The following is a 17138-nucleotide window of genomic DNA, read 5'->3' on the forward strand; positions in this document are numbered from 1 at the left end:
TTCCCCCTCAACCTTACCACTAGCTCCCGGCGGGACCTTTGCCTCAGCCGGCGGACTTTCTCGATCGTTCCCACGGTCTCTCGGGGAACTTTTATTGGAGGAAAACTTTGCCTTGTGGGTTAGGGCATATTCATCTGCGAATCTAGCAAATTCTGAGATGGACTTATTCGGCTTCTCATTCAAATACATCCGGATCTCCACCGGAACACAACCTTTAAATTCCTCAATCAAAATTAACTCCCTGAGACGCCCATAATCCTTGTCCACTATTTCTGTGGTGCACCAACGGTCCAAGAGCACCCCCTTCTCATGGGCAAACTCGGTATATGTCTGATTCCACCCTTTCCGTAAATTTCTGAAATTTTGTCTATTTGCTTCAGGTACTAGCTCGTAACCCCGGAGAATGGCCGCCTTTACTTTGTCATAACTCTCCTCCTCTTCCCCCTCCACGGACAATGCCGCATATGCCCGCTGTGCCTTCCCTCTTAACACACTTTGTAACAATGCCACCCACTGTGCTCTGGGCCACTTCTGATTCACTGCCACCTTTTCAAAAAGCAAGAAATAACTATCAACATCCGTCTCCTCGAACGGGGGTACTAACCTCAACGCCCAACTAACATCAAACCATCAAACTGCTCCTCTCAGTCCGACCCCTGACTTCGTTGCTCTTGCTTTAACTTCTCCATCTCCAAGTCATGTTTCCTCTGTCTCTCTGCCTCCCTCTCCTTCTCGGCCCTTTCCTTCTCCTTCTCAGCTGCTTCCAGTTCTTTTAGCTGAAGTTCATGCTCTCTTTGCTTCTCAGCTCTCTCCTGCTCCCTTTCCACCTCTAACTCCTTTAGCTGGAGCGCATGCTCCCTTTGTTTGTCGGCCCTTTCTCTCTCTCGGCTGCTTCCAGCTGCTTTAACTTAATTTCATGTTCTCACAAAGGAGGGGGCTGCGGGCATAACACTGAGTACAGGCAGAGACTGAAGACCATGAAGTTATGGACAAGGGAGGAGCAGGAGTGCCAACAGGATGTTTTGAATCGGCGGACTGGACTGTATTGACGGATTCATCTTTGGCTCTGAGTGAGTACACCACAGCTGTCACTGACTTCATTGAAACCTGTGTGGGTGAGCGTGCACCTATGAGAACATACCTGAATCAATAGCCGTGGATGAACCAGGAGATTTAAAGTCTGCTGAGGGCAGATCTGTACCATTCAAGTCTAGCCACCCAGGACTGTACAAGACACCAGATTTGACTTGTGGAGGGCTATCTCAAGAGCAAAGGAACAATTACTGTACAAATGAGTTTGGAGGTGGGATCGGATGCACGCCAACTTTGGCAGTGTTTGCAAGCCATTCTTCCTACAAAGTGAAACATAATATGAATGGCAGTGACGCTTCACTCCCAGATGAGCACAATGCCTTTTATGCTCATTTTGAAAGGGAGAATAAAATTACAGCTATGAGAATCACTGCAGCAACCAGTGACCCTGTGATCTCTATCTTGAAGGTGGATAGAGGAGTGAGATATATCAGGCAGTTGAGTGGTGTCACAGCAACAAACTTGCACTCAATGTCAGTAAGGCCAAAGAACTGAATGTCGGAAAGCACAAGATGAGGGAACACACACTAGTCTTCCTACAGAGATCAGACGTGGAAAGAGTGAGTAATTTCAAGTTCCTGGGCGACAACATCTCTGAGGATCTATCCTGGGCCCAACTTATCAATGCAGCTACATTTCATTAGGACTTTGAGGAGATTTGGTATGTCATTAAAAACACATGTAAGTTTCTATGGATGTACCATGGAGAGCATTCTAACTGGTTGCATCACCTTCTGGTATCAGGTGGAGGTTGGGGGCTACTGCACAGGATCAAAATAAGCTGCAAACAGTTGTAAACCAAGTCAGCTCCATCATGGCTACTAATCTGTGGTATCCAGGTATCTTCAAGGATTGATGCCTCAAAAAGGCGGCATCTATCCATTACCTAGGACATGCCCTGTCCTTAATGTTAACATCAGGAAGGAGGTACAGGAACCTGAAGGCACATACTCAATGATTCAGGAACGCTTCTTCCCCTCTGCCATCCGAGTTCTGATGGACAATGAACCCATGAACACTACCTCACTCCTCTGTTTGTATTTTTATTTTTGCACTACTTATATAACTATTTATATATTCTTACCATAATTCAGCTTTTCTCTATTATTATGTATTGCATTGTACTGCTGCAGCAAAGAAATTTCACGACATATGCCAGTGATATTAAACCTGATCTTGATTCTCAACTGATTGTAATAGGATTTCAAAGAAAATCAAGAAAATAAGTGGAATGCGTGTGTGTGTGTGTCTCTGGAGGTGGGGGGGGGAAGGTTGGGATTACTCTGAAAACTGGCGTGGAATTGATAGGTCACGTATTGTTTGAGAATTTGTGTCTTGATTTTGGATGTCCTGCAGCATTGGGTAAAAAGTTTAATGGTCAGATTTCAGAAATATGGTAGATTTTGTACTATATTTCCCCATTCTTCTTTTCACTTAATTAATATAATTTCATTCATCCAATCATGGTTATAAGAAACAGTTTGAGCTTATTATTCTCCTGGGGTCTTCAGTGGAACATTGCAGCCCAACTGTAGCTGTACTTTTCTATGTTCTAACTGCCAAACAAATGAGCTTATTTGCGTTGAGCCATTTTCGGTAAACAAATGATTTCTTCTATAATTGCATCCTGTATCTCCTGAGGTCTACGGACCTCTTGGTTAATGGTAGGGGCCCATGGCACATATAAAAAACAGCTACTAACTCCAGCCTACAAGGGTCACCTGTCTTTTCAAAAATCTGTTATTCATTCTCTCAAAAAAAAAACCTTCCAGCTACAGGCCAATTATGCCACAATTTTCCCGACATCCAGTTTAAGGCATTGGCCACGCATGTGCTTTCCGCCCATATTAACTTAACTCTCTCCAAAACTAGGCGTACTAAAATGTAAATAACCTGCACTCTGGACTATTCCTCAAACCAGTTTTGCTGCATACTTTATATACCTCAAGAATGGTTGAAAAAAGATAAATATTTAATGAATATACTGCTGGTGGTGGTGTACAAAAAAAGATCACTCCCTACCTGTACAGTTTTCTCCTTTTGCTTGTTCTTTCTTTCCTCTCTTTTCTGTAAGTGTATACCTCAGATAAATATTATGTGGAGATTTGTGGCAAATATGAATATATGATATATGTGTACAGTATCTGAAATACATCCTATGGAAATGTTTGTTTGATGATGAACTTCAATAAAAAATAAACCACAAAAGAAAGAAAACCTCGTCAAACTTCCCATTTGGTCCTGATGCTTGCCGTAATTCATAGTGCTGTAAAAACCGGCGCTGTCGCGCTACAGCCATGGCGGTGGCCGGAAATTGTAGTTAATACAGTTGCGGCGAGCAGAATCTTTTCGAGTAACGCTGCAGGCTTAATGCCAAGCAATGAGATCCGTCAGTTACGTCGAGAGAGTGGCGCTGGACTTCACTGGAAACCTGTTCACACAGGCAATCTGCCTGGGAGACACAGACAACGACGGGGTAAATCATTTGCGAGGTAGACCTGGATACTCGTTATAACCAGCGACACAGCCCTGGAATGAATCCTCACCGCATTACGACAGGAAATGGACCAATATCAGACCGCTCCTTCCCTATAATATTTAAACCCCAGACAGGGGTTCACAACTTTTTTATGCTGTGGCTCCCTACCATTAATTGAGGGGTCGCTGGACCCCAGGTTGGGAGCCCCTGAAGGGTCTATACCTACGTGAGGCCGGATCCCTTAAAGGTTACAGAAAATATACCACTGTCAGGCCAGTGTTTTCTAATGCTTACAGCAACGATACTGATGCTGAGCATACCGCTTAGTAGTTGGAAATGGCCAGTGTTGGGCTAGGATTACTTCTACTGTACTTACTGAAGTTGTATGAATGTCAGAACAGCATCCTTGATACTAGCTGTATCAATGCCTGAACACAGCACCTTAATATTTACAAGAAGTAAGGCTGTGACAAAAATAGCGTTAATATTTGCAGGAGCAATATAAATTTTGTATGACACTTTTAGCAGTAACAGTCCCAATGTTCGGCTGGTCCCCAAAAATTTATAAATGCGCTATTAGTTCCTGGCTGTACCCTTTAACATTAGGGGGAGCTGTAAAAGTGTCAAATCCCAACACTAGTATTTACTGGATTTGTTTGTGTCAGTTCAGACCATTTAATATTTACAGGAGCAGTCCTACTGTTAGGCTAGGACTCAATATTTACAAAAACTGTACTAATGTCACGGGACATTTCTTAATATTTACAGGAACAGTACCAGACCCAGGTCATTTTTACAGAACTTTACCAGAGTTGGACTAGGTTTCTTAATATTTACAAGAACAGTATCAATGTAAGGTAGTGCCCTTTGTATTTACAAGAACTACACCAGTGGTAGGTCAGGTATGAGTGTTGAAGAACATGAGTTCTTTATTGGAACAATATCCATGTCATTCCAGGCCTTGGAGTTAGTCACATAACTTGAACCAGTGCCATTCCACACCTGTTAATATTTACAAGATTAGTATCAGTCTCAGGTAAGGACCTGTTAATAGCTACAGAAATATACCAGTGCCATGCAAGATGTATTAATAGGACAAGCTGATGCTTGCAGAAACTATACATACAAAATGCTGGTGGAACACAGCAAGCCAGGCAGCATCTATAGGGAGAAGCACTGTTGACTTTTCGGGCCAAGACCCTTCGTCAGGACTAACCAAAAGGAAAGATAGTAAGAGATTTGAAAGTAGTGGGGGGAGGGGGAAATGCAAAATGATAGGAGAAGACCGGAGGGGGTGGGATGAAGCTAAGAGCTGGAAAGGTGATTGGCAAAAGTGATACAGAGCTGGAGAAGGGAAAGGATCATGGGACAGGAGGCCTCGGGAGAAAGAAAGGAGGCGGGAAAAGCACCAGAGGGAGCTGGAGAACAGGCAAACAACTAAATATGTCAGGGATGGGATAAGAAGGGGAGGAGGGGCATTAACGGAAGTTAAATGTTCATGCCATCAGATTGGAGGCTACCCAGCTGGTATATAAGGTGTTGTTCCTCCAACCTGAGTTTGGATTCATTTTGACAGTAGAGGAGGCCATGGATAGACATATCAGAATGGGAATGGGACGTGGAATTAAAATGTGTGGTCACTGGGAGATCCTGCTTTCTCTGGTGGACCGAGCGTTGGTGTTCAGCAAAACGGTCTCCCAGTCTGCGTCAGGTCTCACCAATATATAAAAGGCCACACTGGGAGCACCGGATGCAGTATACCACACCAGCCGATTCACAGGTGAAGTGTCGCCTCACCTGGAAGGACTCTCTGGGGCCCTGAATGATGGTGAGGGAGGAAGTGTAAGGGCAGGTGTGGCACTTGTTCCGTTTGCAAGGATAAGTGCCAGGAGGGAGATCGGTGGGAAGGGATGGGGGGGACGAGTGGACAAGGGAGTCGCGTAGGGAGCGATCCCTGCAAACAGCAGAAAGGGGGGGAGGGAAAGATGTGCTTGGTAGTGGGATCCTGTTGGATTTCAAAATTTCCTCGTGTTTGCAGAAACTGTTCCTGTGGCATTTACAGGAACTGCGCCATGGTCTGATTAAGTCCTCATAAAGGAAATGGTAGTAGTGAGAGTTTGGTGACCATTTTGATTTATAGGAGCTTTATTAGTAACAAGCAGGTGTCCTATTTACAATAGAGGTTGATTGGCCTTACCATTTCTCACTATTTTACAGAAACAATACCAGCAACAGGACAGGACCAATAACATTTAAAGCATATGCACAAAAATTGGACTCTTACTTATAGGGACTATAATTGCTCCAGATTGATCAGAAATGTGGCAGTGCAGTGCACAGAGCCCTGGCTCTTAGGTATTTATATTTCTGCTGGTTCTTTGAAAATACTTTCCAGCAATCCTATCTATCCTATTCTTTCCCAGAGCCCTGCAATTTTTGTTTCTGCACCAGTACTTTCTCAATGTAACAGTGACAGCCTGGAACTCCCTCCAATAGGGAAAATAGGTGCCTATGATACATTGGGCTTTTACAGTAACCCTGCCAGTGACTGGTAGTTTTCCTTTTTACTCATCAATATAATTGAACAAATTACTGCCTTCCAAATGTAGGTCCCATTTTCTCACAGTTTGAATCTGTCCAGTGGAGTTCCTATTCATGGTGAATTTAAAGCCACTAATTCCATTCTTTGCTAACTTCTTTCACCTTATCCTCTTGAATGATATGCATTCTTCCTCCAGTACTTCAAAGATACATTTAATGTCGGAGAAACGCATACAATATACATCCTGAAATAGTGAAACCTGAAACCTCTCCAATCAACTGTGAATAAAGTTGAATCCATTCTACTCCCTGACCAGGCTTTTGTTCCAGTACTGGTTGCAAAATATGTAAGTGCGGTTATATTAAGGAAATGATTGGAAAGCACTGGCACCAAGCTTTCTACTACCGGCAAGCTATCCATTCACATGCATTTGTACTTTATCACTGATTCTAAATTATACCCTCCCTATTTAAAGGAACAATATATAAATTCCAGATTAGATTCATCTCTGTTCAGTTTTGTACCATTGAAAGGTTAAAACCCTTGTACGTAGAGGAAGTGTACCAACAGCAAGCCAAAACCCATCTTATTACAGAAATTTTCTGAATTAAGAGCCACAACAAATGCAGAGTTCAAAATTAGAACTGTCAATATTGAAGTTGCCTTTAGGTAAACTCACCAGCATAATCAATCGGCCTCTCTAGATATAAAAGTCAAGTCTAAGCCTCTGAGTAATAATAATTTCTCATAAAACTTGGATTGATTTCCTTTATTTTCCTCTTATTCTGCTACAGTTGAATGAACTTGTAGTTGGGGATACCAGTGGAAAACTATATGTATACAAGAATGATGACTGCAAGCCATGGATTACTAGATCTTGCATTGGAATGGTATGTATTAACATTTGATATTCATTTTTCTCTGTATTACTGAAGGTAGTTGACTCATTTTCACCATTTCTCACTGAAATGCTAAAACAAATCAAGGAAAGTAGGACTTTGAAATGGGGAAGAGTCAATCCAAGTATTTTTCTGACTCTCTAACACTACCCCCCGATGAAAGATCACACTCAGTAGGACTGACAACAATCAATGTTCAAAAAAATTGAAAACTGTGCAAATACGAAAAGAAAGAGGAAAAATAATAATAGATAAATAAGAAATAAATATCAAGGATACGAGATGAAGTGTCCTTGACAATGAGTCCTTAGATGTGGGAACAGTTCAGTGATGGAACGAGTTAAGTTTTAGGAGTCTGATGGTTAACGGGTAGTAACTGTTCATTAACATGATGGTGTGAGTCCTGGGGCTCTTGTACCTTCTTTCTGATGGCAGCAGCGAGAATAGAGCATGACCTGGGTGGTGGAGGTCCCTCTTGATGGATGCTGCTTTCCTGCAAGATGGATGCTGCTTTCCATGCAGATGTGCTCAATAGTGGGGTGGGCTTTACTCATGATGGATCGCGCTATATCCAGCACATTTTGTAGGCTTCTCCGTGCAAGAGCATTGATATTTCCATACCAGTCTGTGATGCAACCAGTCAATATAATATCGACCACACATCCATAGAAGTTTGTCAAAGTTTTAGATGTCATGTTGAATCTTTGCAAACTTGTAATAAAGTAGAGGCACTAAAGTGCTTTCTTCATAATGGCACTTACGTGCTGGACCCAGGACAGATTCTCTGAAATGATAACACGGAGGAATTTAAAGTTGCTGACTCTCTCCACCTTTGATTCTCCTGATGAGGACTGGCTCATGAATGATTTCCTCCTCCCGAAGTCAATAATCATCTCCTTTGTCTTGCTAACATTAAGTAAGAGATTGTGATCTTGGCACCACTCAACCAGAGAATATCTTTCAAGGGCATTCATCTTACAGATACCGCTGTGGTGACTTCTTTATTGAGGGCGATCTCTTTTATTAAATATTTTGTTTATTTAAAAATTGGAAAGATGAAAATGGGATTAAAAAATACGCGATTTCATTTGGCTTTCTTGGCCATTTAATTTTGATGGAGAACCTGTTGAAATTACTTTGGGTGTACTAACTAGGATCCCGTCATGGGTCAATCTACTTAAAGTTTGTATGGCTGAGAGTTGTATGGCTAATATTTGCAGGAGAAATGGCATTCATTTTGAGTCTTCGGTATTATTAACATCTAGCTTTCAGATCATTGTGGTTGAGTATTTTGCAGAGAGACATTTTGACAATATTAGTTGGAGAGGAACAGAGGTGGGATACATGAGGTACTTGCACCAAAAATTCTGTATTTTATTTTTGGTAGTATTAGGCACAAAATTGTGCACTTAATTGGTTAAGACGGTGTTGGTGATTTTTGTGAAGGCAATTTTTTTTTTAACTGTTAGTTTCCCCCTTATTTTTCTTTTCCACCGAAATTTTAGGATGTAATCATTATTATAATTACGTCTTTCAAATGCAATTAGAGCTCTGTTAGAAGAATCGTCTTTCTGATACAAAATGAATGTATTTAACTAGAGAGCCATCCAGAATTACTTTTATCTATAGAATGCTTTGTTTTTAATATTTTAGATTTTAGATTTAGAGTTAACAAATATTTTGATTTCAAGTTCAATCAACAAACCTTTCTTTATCAAATGTATATTAAATACCCAAACTTGTTTGAAATAGCAATAAAAAAACACAAATCTGTGCTAAATCACAATCATGGGAAAGTCTGCAGATGCTAGAAAGCCTCAGCCCATCAATCCATAGCAAGAAAGAATAAGCGAGAACACAAAAAATCATAGAACTGAACAAGACCAATATGAACTACAATCCAATCCATAAATTTCAGAATTTTGATAACATCTCCGAGACCATCGGAACCCAGTGGCAGCAAAGCAAATCGTTCCAGCAGCCTTTCTGAGGACAGCAAATTGAGCCAGCGGTCCCACTTACTCTCCTCCACACTTGCCTCAAGGTTTCAGTGTACTTCAACACTTCAGTCCATGAGAATTGTAGCCAATTATGGCCCATCATCTCGTCTCTGAGCTTCAGCTTGTGGTAGCTCATGCTTGCATTTCTCTCCTGGAGTTTTCTTGGGGACAGCAGAGCTCCAGCTCATTCGATCAAACTACAGACTAAGTCACAGGCTCCAACAGTTTCAAAAACAAAATTAAGATAATAAGAATAAGTAGAAAAGCTGAACTATTTGATTATCTGGAAGATGTCGCCCGAGCAATCATTGTTCACTGTCGCTATCTTGACCGGAAAATATTTGACCACCGGGAAGTCCAGCTTGTGGCGGATGGGGCAGACGTACTAGATTATGTGCTTTTGGTTTTCTTTAGTATTTATCAGATTAGATTTGCATTTAAAAAAATTTTCAGGCAATGACGAAAAGTTTTTGCATAAGTTACTAGAGCTGCCATTTCAGACATTCTACATTTGGCAGTGTAGATGTAATAAGTTTTTGAAGTGCTGAGTAAGTAAAATTCTGAATTGATAGTAGTGTAGCTTCATGTAATAAGTTAACTTGTGTTTCTTTCTAGGTAACTTGTGTTGGCGTAGGAGACATCTGCAACAAAGGAAAGGTATCTCACTTGCTTGAACTTCTAAACTGAAGAATAATTTATTTGAGAAAGGTGTAATTTTCAGATCCATGGTGATTTCAGAAATTAAGCTCTCTGGGGATTTTTTTTTCTATGGGCAAATTGAGAATTCATGAACTTGAGATAAATGGAGATACTGAAATTATATCATTTAATGTATCATCTTTGGTGAAACAGAATTAATAATTAAAGTGGACATATTTTCAACAGAACATCATTTCTCTCTAAGGTGATTTTCATAGAACAAATATCAAAAAAATAAAGACTACAATTGATCATATGTTACATTGTACTAAAAAATGGAATGCTAGATTTTCTACCTAAATTTACATTCATTCAGGAAATGAGTCAATGTTAATAAATTTCTTTACCATTTACCATCAATGAACAATGAGTGGCTATAAGAAAATTAAACAAATCAGCAAATAGTTTACTTTCAACTAGTTTAATTTGTGAACATAGAAATTAGAAGCAGGATCAGGCCAATCACCCTCTCAAGCTAGCTTCACTATTTTGTACAAACCCCATTTCCAGAAAAGTTGGGATATTTTCCAAAATGCAATAAAAACAAAAATCTGTGCTATGTTAATTCACGTGAACCTTTATTGAACTGACAAAAGTACAAAGAAAAGATTTTCAATAGTTTTACTGACCAACTTAATTGTATTTTGTAAATATACACAGATTTAGAATTTGATGGCTGCAACACACTCAACAAAAGTTGGGACAGAGGCATGTTTACCATTGTGTTACATCACCTTTCCTTTTAATAACACTTTTTAATCGTTTTGGAACTGAGGATACTAATTGTAGTAGATTTGCAATTGGAAATTTTGTCCATTCTTGCTTGATATAAGACTTCAGTTGCTCAACAGTCCGTGGTCTCCGTTGTCTGATTCTCCTCTTCATGATGCGCCATACATTTTCAATAGGAGATAGATCTGGACTGGCAGCAGGCCAGTCAAGCACACACACTCTGTGTCTACAAAGCCAACCTGTTGTAGCCTGTGCAGAATGTGGTCTGGCATTGTCCTGCTGAAATAAGCATGGACGTCCCGGGAAGAGACGTTGCCTTGATGGCAACATATCTCTCTCTAAAATCCTAACATACGCCTCAGAATCAATGGTACCTTCACATACATGCAACTCACCCATGCCGTGGGCACTGATGTACCCCCATACCATCACAGATGCTGGCTTTTGCACCTTTCACTGATAACAATCAGGATGGTCATTTTCATCTTTGGCATGGAGAACTCGACGCTTGTTTTTTCTGAGAACTAGCTGAAATGTGGACTCATCTGACCACAGCACACGGTTCCGCAGTCTTTCGGTCCATCTGAGATGAACTCGGGCCCAGAGAACTCGCTGGCGTTTCTGCATAGAGTTGATGTATGGCTTCCTCCTTGCGTAATACTGTTTCAAGTTGCATTTCTGGATGCAGCGACGGACTGTGTTAAGTGACAATGGTTTTCCGAAGTACTCCCGAGCCCAGGTGGCTATAATTGTCACAGTAGCATGACGGTTTCTTAGGCAGTGCTGCTTGAGGGCTCGAAGATCACGCGCACTCAACAGTGGTTTCTGACTGTGCCCTTTACACACTGAGATGTCTCTGAATTCTCTGAATCTTTTCACAATATTATGTACTGTAGATGCTGAAAGACCTAAATTCTCTGCAGTCTTGCGTTGGGAAATGTTCCTTTTGAACTGACTAACAATTCTCTCACGAATTTTGGCACAAAGGGTTGAGCCACGGCCCATCCTTGCTTGCAAAGACTGAGCCTTTAATGGACGCTACTTTTATACCCAGTCATGATACCTCACCTGCTACCAATTAGCCTGCTTAATATGGAGTCTTCCAAACTGGTGTTACTTGAATATTCTGTGCACTTTTCAATCTTATTTTAACTCTGTTCCAACTTTTGTTGAGTGTGTTACAGCCATTAAATTCTAAATTTGTGTATATTTACAAAATACAATTAAGTTGGTCAGTAAAACTATTGAAGATATTTTCTTTGTACCTTTGTCAGTTCAATAAAGGTTCATGTGAATTAACATATCACAGATTTTTGTTTTTATTGCATTTTGGAAAATATCCCAACTTTTCTGGAAATGGGGTTTGTAGATTAAGAGCTGATTTATCTGTATTTTGGTCCTGCTATTGTAATCTTTATCCACTTGCTCATAAAGAATCTGGTCACTTCAACTTAAAAGATGTTTTATAATTATATTAAATACAAGTAGCAGAGAGATATTGTATATTGCATAGTAATCGCAGATACATTTTGGGTTTAGGAGTAGATTCTACCAAATCCTTTCAGATTCAGATACAGATTCAGTTTATTGTCATTTAGAAACCACAAATGCAATGCAGTTAAAAAATGAGACAACGTTCTTCCAGAATGATATCACAAAAGCACATGACAAAACAGACTACACCAGAAAATCCACATAACGTTTGGCAATCCCCAGTCCAGAGTCTGGAGAGGCTGCTGCATATTAATATTGCGCTACTATCTTCCATATTTCCGGAATGAGATGTTATAATTATGTGATCAGTAATATATTTTTGAAAAATATTTTCATTGTTAAGCTAAAAGAAGCTTCACAGGGATTGTCAGGGAAATTAATTGAGGGAATGTGCCTTAAAGGGCTATGTTGGCAACTTAACTAGCAAGAGAGATTTTGATTTTACTAACTTTTTCTTTTCATAAAAAAAATTTGACAAATAGTAGGAAACAAAAATGGCTGTATTGTTAATTTATAAAACCAGTTAGAGCACATCCATTAACAGGATAATTAACCATTGTGCTTGTAAGTGCTTATATTTTTCTCTTCCAGAATTTTGTTGTAGCTGTGGGTGCGGAGGGTTGGTTCCATATTTTTGACCTAAGCGGCATATCAACCAAGTCAGACACTTCTAGCCACCATGACTGCCTATTTAGTGATGAACAGAAAGCATTTTATGCACAGCACATCCCTGCTAACACCAAAGTGATGCTCATTAGTGATATCGGTGAGTTGAAGAAATTCATTTTTGTACTGAAATGAATTCAGTGAGATGAAGGAGCTTAAATTTGATGTAAATTGTGCTTGAATGAAAAGAACAGTGAGTAGATGAGAATATTTATAACATAAAATAGACATAAAAGTTTCATTTCTGCTATAATTTTAAAAACTGTATGTCTCAAATTATCGCTAGGACAAAATGGTGTCTGCCCCGAACCTATGCTTATTTTCATATTTTACTTTTGTATTGACTTTCTTTGGATCATATATTCTTCAGATTTCTGTGGTACACTAGTCTTTGTGAGTCTAATGAAGAAAGATGCCAAACAATCATACATTTAATGTATTTTTAGTGGTATCATTCATGTACTTATCTAGAGGCAAAAACACAGCTGAAGTAGAAAAACTTTGAAAAGCATTGTGCAAAATACTAATTATATATTATTGGTATGACATAACTACTGGAAGATGGGAAATTTCATTAAGAAAATTATTATATCAATGCCGTAACAAGAAAATAAGTGATTACTGATTTGATTTTGTAAATGTTAGTAAGTGGCTATGATTCTTCTTGGATATAGTGGAAACTGCCTGGTAATCAGTAACGAATGATTCCCTAAAGAAATAGACTAAATCAAATCATGAGTAAATTTTTATATCATTTGGCAGAAAAAGAGAGTCTGGCATGTCTGTTTTTACATGCAAATAGTAAGAATTATAACAATATATTAGTAAGGAATTTGTACACTACAAGTATTGAGAAGGTCATTTCCGTATAGGGTACAGAATACTAGCCCCAGGACAAAGTACCATCTTTAGAACATTCACACTCTGCATTTTTCAAACTTCTTGACTTGGGAATCAACACATCCCTTTGCAACTGGATCCTTGACTTCAACAGACTCTGAAGTCAGTAAGGATTGGCAGCAGCACCACTGACATGATTGAAAGTTCAAAGTAAATGTATTATCAAAGTCAAGTCGCTTTTATTGGCATTTCAACCATAACTGTTGGTATAGTATACAGTAAAAATGAAACAATGTTCCTCCAGGACCATGATGCTACATGAAACAACACAAGACTACACTAGACTACATGAAACAACACAAAACTACATTAGACTTCAGACCTACACGGGACGACATAAAGTGTACTAAACAGTGCAAGCAGTACAATAATTAATAAACAAGACAATAGGCACAGTAAAGGGCAAATTACAATGTAATAATAAATGATGTAAATGTAAACAATGTTTTAGCAGGAATTGAGAAAGAAATGAACAAATATTGTTTGTGTGTGTGTGTGTGTGTGTGTGTAAAAGTCGGTGTCAGACTAGAATCTGGGAATTGAGGAGTCTAATGGCTTGGGGGAGGAAACTAATGCAATCTGGTCATGAGAGCCCAAGTGCTTCGGTACCTTTTGCCAGATGGCAGGAGGAAGAAGAGTTTGTATGAGGGGTGCGTGGGATCCTTCACAATGCTGTTAGCTTTGCGGATGTGGCGTGTGGTGTAACTGTCTGTAAAGGAGGGAAGAGAGATCCCGATGATCCCTTCAGCTGACCTCACTATCCGCTGCAGGGTCTTATGATCTGAGATGGTGCTATTTCCAAACCAGGCAGTAATGCAGCTGCTCAGGATACTCTCGATACAACCCCTGTAGAATGTGGTGAGGAAGGGGGTGGGAGATGGACCTGTATATCACCATATATGACCCCGAGATTCATTTTCTTGCAGACAATCATAGTAAATACAAAGAAACGCAACAGAATCAATGAAATACAGCACACAATAGAGATGGACAAATAACAATGTGCAAAAGAAAAACAAACTGTGCACTGAATAACTTAATATTTGCAAATGTGGTGCCGCACATTTTTCTTGGGTACATTTCATTTGCACTGTTAAGACTTGTGACTAAACAGCAGTAAAGTCTCTTGATTTAAATGCAAGGTGATTTCTGTCATGTTTTGTTGTGTGGTAGAATCTAGCTATTAGACTCCAGCTGGGTGGAAGAGAGAGAGAGGGAGAGAAAAACAGCATGTGTGAAGGGTGGTGGTGGTGAGGAGATGGAAAGACAAACAAAGGTTGGATCAGTAGAAAAATTCTAAAAAGAGTCCAAGCTTCAACTTTATATCTGAGCAGGCCTTTAATGAATGGCAGATATAGTCATAAAGAAAGAGGATTATTACTCCAACCAACTGCAGTTAGTGGAGGATGGTTACATCTACTTTATAGTGTCAAATTAACCCTAGCAATTTTGGGTCTGGCGAACAGTAAATGATCAGTTTTGATGTTTCTAGTTTGATCTGTTTCCATCTATCACCCACCACCCTTTGTCTCTAAATTAGTTCTCCGTCTCCCTTTCCTTTGTTGATCTGTCCATCATCCCCAACCAACCATACTTTATTATCTACCAGCCTCTGTCTCACCTTCCCTCTCAACTCTTTGCTCTATCTGTCTTCTCTCTATACTCTGTCCTGATACAGTATCGTGATCTACTGCCTCCTCCATTGCTGGTTGATCTGCTGAGTTCCTTCAGCAGTTTGGTTTTTGTTCTGCTTGTGGTCAGAAATAATTGTGCCACAGGAGGATGGATAGAGTAATTGTAAGCCTGTCCTTGTAGTCACTAGTTTGGAACTTACTAATGTAATTGTAGTACATTGCAATACATAATAAAACACTATAAATTACAAAAACTATGTATAAAATATTAAATTATATAAGCAGAGAGAAAAAAAGGAAAAAATAGTGAGCTAGTGTTCATGGATTCGTTGTCCATTCAGAAATCTGATGGCCGAGGGGAAGAAGCTGTTCCCGAGCCGTTGAGTGTGTGTCTTTAGGCTCCTATACCTCTTATTTGATGGTAGCAATGAGAAGAACCCCCATACCCTTGATCATGGATGGCACTTTTTTGAGGTATCGCCTTTTGAAAATGTCTTCGATGGCAGGGAGGTTAGTGCCAACGATGGAGTTGGCTGAGTTTATAACTTTCTGCAGCTTTTTCTAATCTTGTGTAGTGGCCCCTCCATACCAGGTGGTGATGCAACCAGTCAAGTACTCACCATGGGGCATTTGTAGAAATTGCGAGTGTCTTTAGTGACGTACCAAGTCTCCTCAAACCCCTAGTGAAATATAGTCACTGTTGTGCCTTCTTTGTAATTGCATCAATATGTTGGACCCAGATAGATCTTAAGAGATGTTGACATCTAGGAACTTGAAACTGCTCACCCTTTTCACAGATGATCCCTTGATGAGGACTGGTATTGTTACGAAGGATGAACAGCTCTGATGGGCAGAAGGGTGCAAGGTTGCCCATCTCCCCCTCCCCTGGGAGAATCACAAACTGTTACTGTTTCCACGTGTTAATGAGAAAGAAAGAGATGGAAGAAAAACATACTGGGACTGGAACATCTGTTGCTGATAACACCGGGGGAGAGAGACCATGTTATGACTCCTGTAAGACTCATGGCAAAGGAGAGCGCTGTTTACTTGGTACTATTCTGTTCATTAAAATTCCTCAGTGGACAGCCGGAGTGGGCTGGTTTGATGGGCTAAGCCATTCAAAACTGATTGACATCTGAGACCCCATGAGTAGGGATAAAAGTGAGGTCTGGGGAGACACCCCTCAGACACACCAGGAGACGCACCAAGAGACACACTAGTGAGCACTGCTTAAGTGTTGGAACCCATGAGAAAAGGGTGGGGCATTTTAACTCAGTGTTTATAGCGAGGCCGGTGGGGGCTTGTGTGTGAGTCCACCCTTGCCTGGGTGACGAGTCCACCATAGAAGAACGGTCTAGCTAAAGGACAGAGGGGTCATACCTGAATGGCCACAACAACACATCGACGAATCAAGAACATAAAGGAAGGTTTGCAAGACAATAGCTGTCACTGTTTGCTCGCTCGCTCTCTCTCTCTCCAACAATTACAACAAAAGAACCAACAACTACCTCAGCCTACATGAACTGAACTGAACTTTATACTTTCCCATGATAATTCCTTATCCCCTAGACAACGATAGAGCTTGTTTATTATTATTATTATTATAATACCCACACTTTTAGGTTTAGTATTGCTAATGTCGTGGTTTTTCGTGCTTTTCAAATGACCAGGAGACGCAGAAGATTCTTCAAGAAGGGTTAAACTTTAATTTGCAAATCAAAGCTGAGACAGTCATTGAGCTGGTCGCTGACTGCCTACCGATCCTCGGACACAGCCGCTTTTTAAAGCAATCTCCTGGTTTAGCTGCATTAACATATCCAAGCGGTCTACAGGTGCATATCACAGTACATCCGTTACTATTGTTTTTACCTATTGACTTATTCATGTTCTAGTCTGACTACATAGCTTTAATTACACAGCAGACAAGTTCAAAGCAAAATATCTCTTAGCTACCTTTTATTAACACATATTGTCTCCTACATAGCTTTAGTTACACAGCCG

At 40.1% G+C, this 17138-nt stretch overlaps 1 protein-coding gene across 2 annotated transcripts in view; it reads left to right on the forward strand.

Annotated features, from left to right (window-relative positions):
• The first annotated feature begins 3383 nt into the window (after positions 1 to 3383).
• Positions 3384 to 17138, forward strand: part of itfg2 (integrin alpha FG-GAP repeat containing 2) — a 78731-nt gene continuing 64976 nt past the window's right edge. The window contains exons 1-4 of one of the 2 annotated variants that reach the window (XM_073059351.1): positions 3384 to 3568; positions 6908 to 7003; positions 9628 to 9669; positions 12529 to 12703. In XM_073059351.1, coding sequence (XP_072915452.1) covers positions 3473 to 3568; positions 6908 to 7003; positions 9628 to 9669; positions 12529 to 12703 — 409 coding nt within the window. In that variant the 5' untranslated portion in view covers positions 3384 to 3472. Of the gene's footprint in view, positions 3585 to 6907; positions 7004 to 9627; positions 9670 to 12528; positions 12704 to 17138 lie in introns of both variants that reach the window. The other variant, XM_073059352.1, reaches the window with a different exon arrangement.

The sequence above is a fragment of the Hemitrygon akajei genome, chromosome 10 (assembly GCF_048418815.1).
Source record: "Hemitrygon akajei chromosome 10, sHemAka1.3, whole genome shotgun sequence".
Classification (NCBI taxonomy): Eukaryota; Metazoa; Chordata; class Chondrichthyes; order Myliobatiformes; family Dasyatidae; genus Hemitrygon; species Hemitrygon akajei.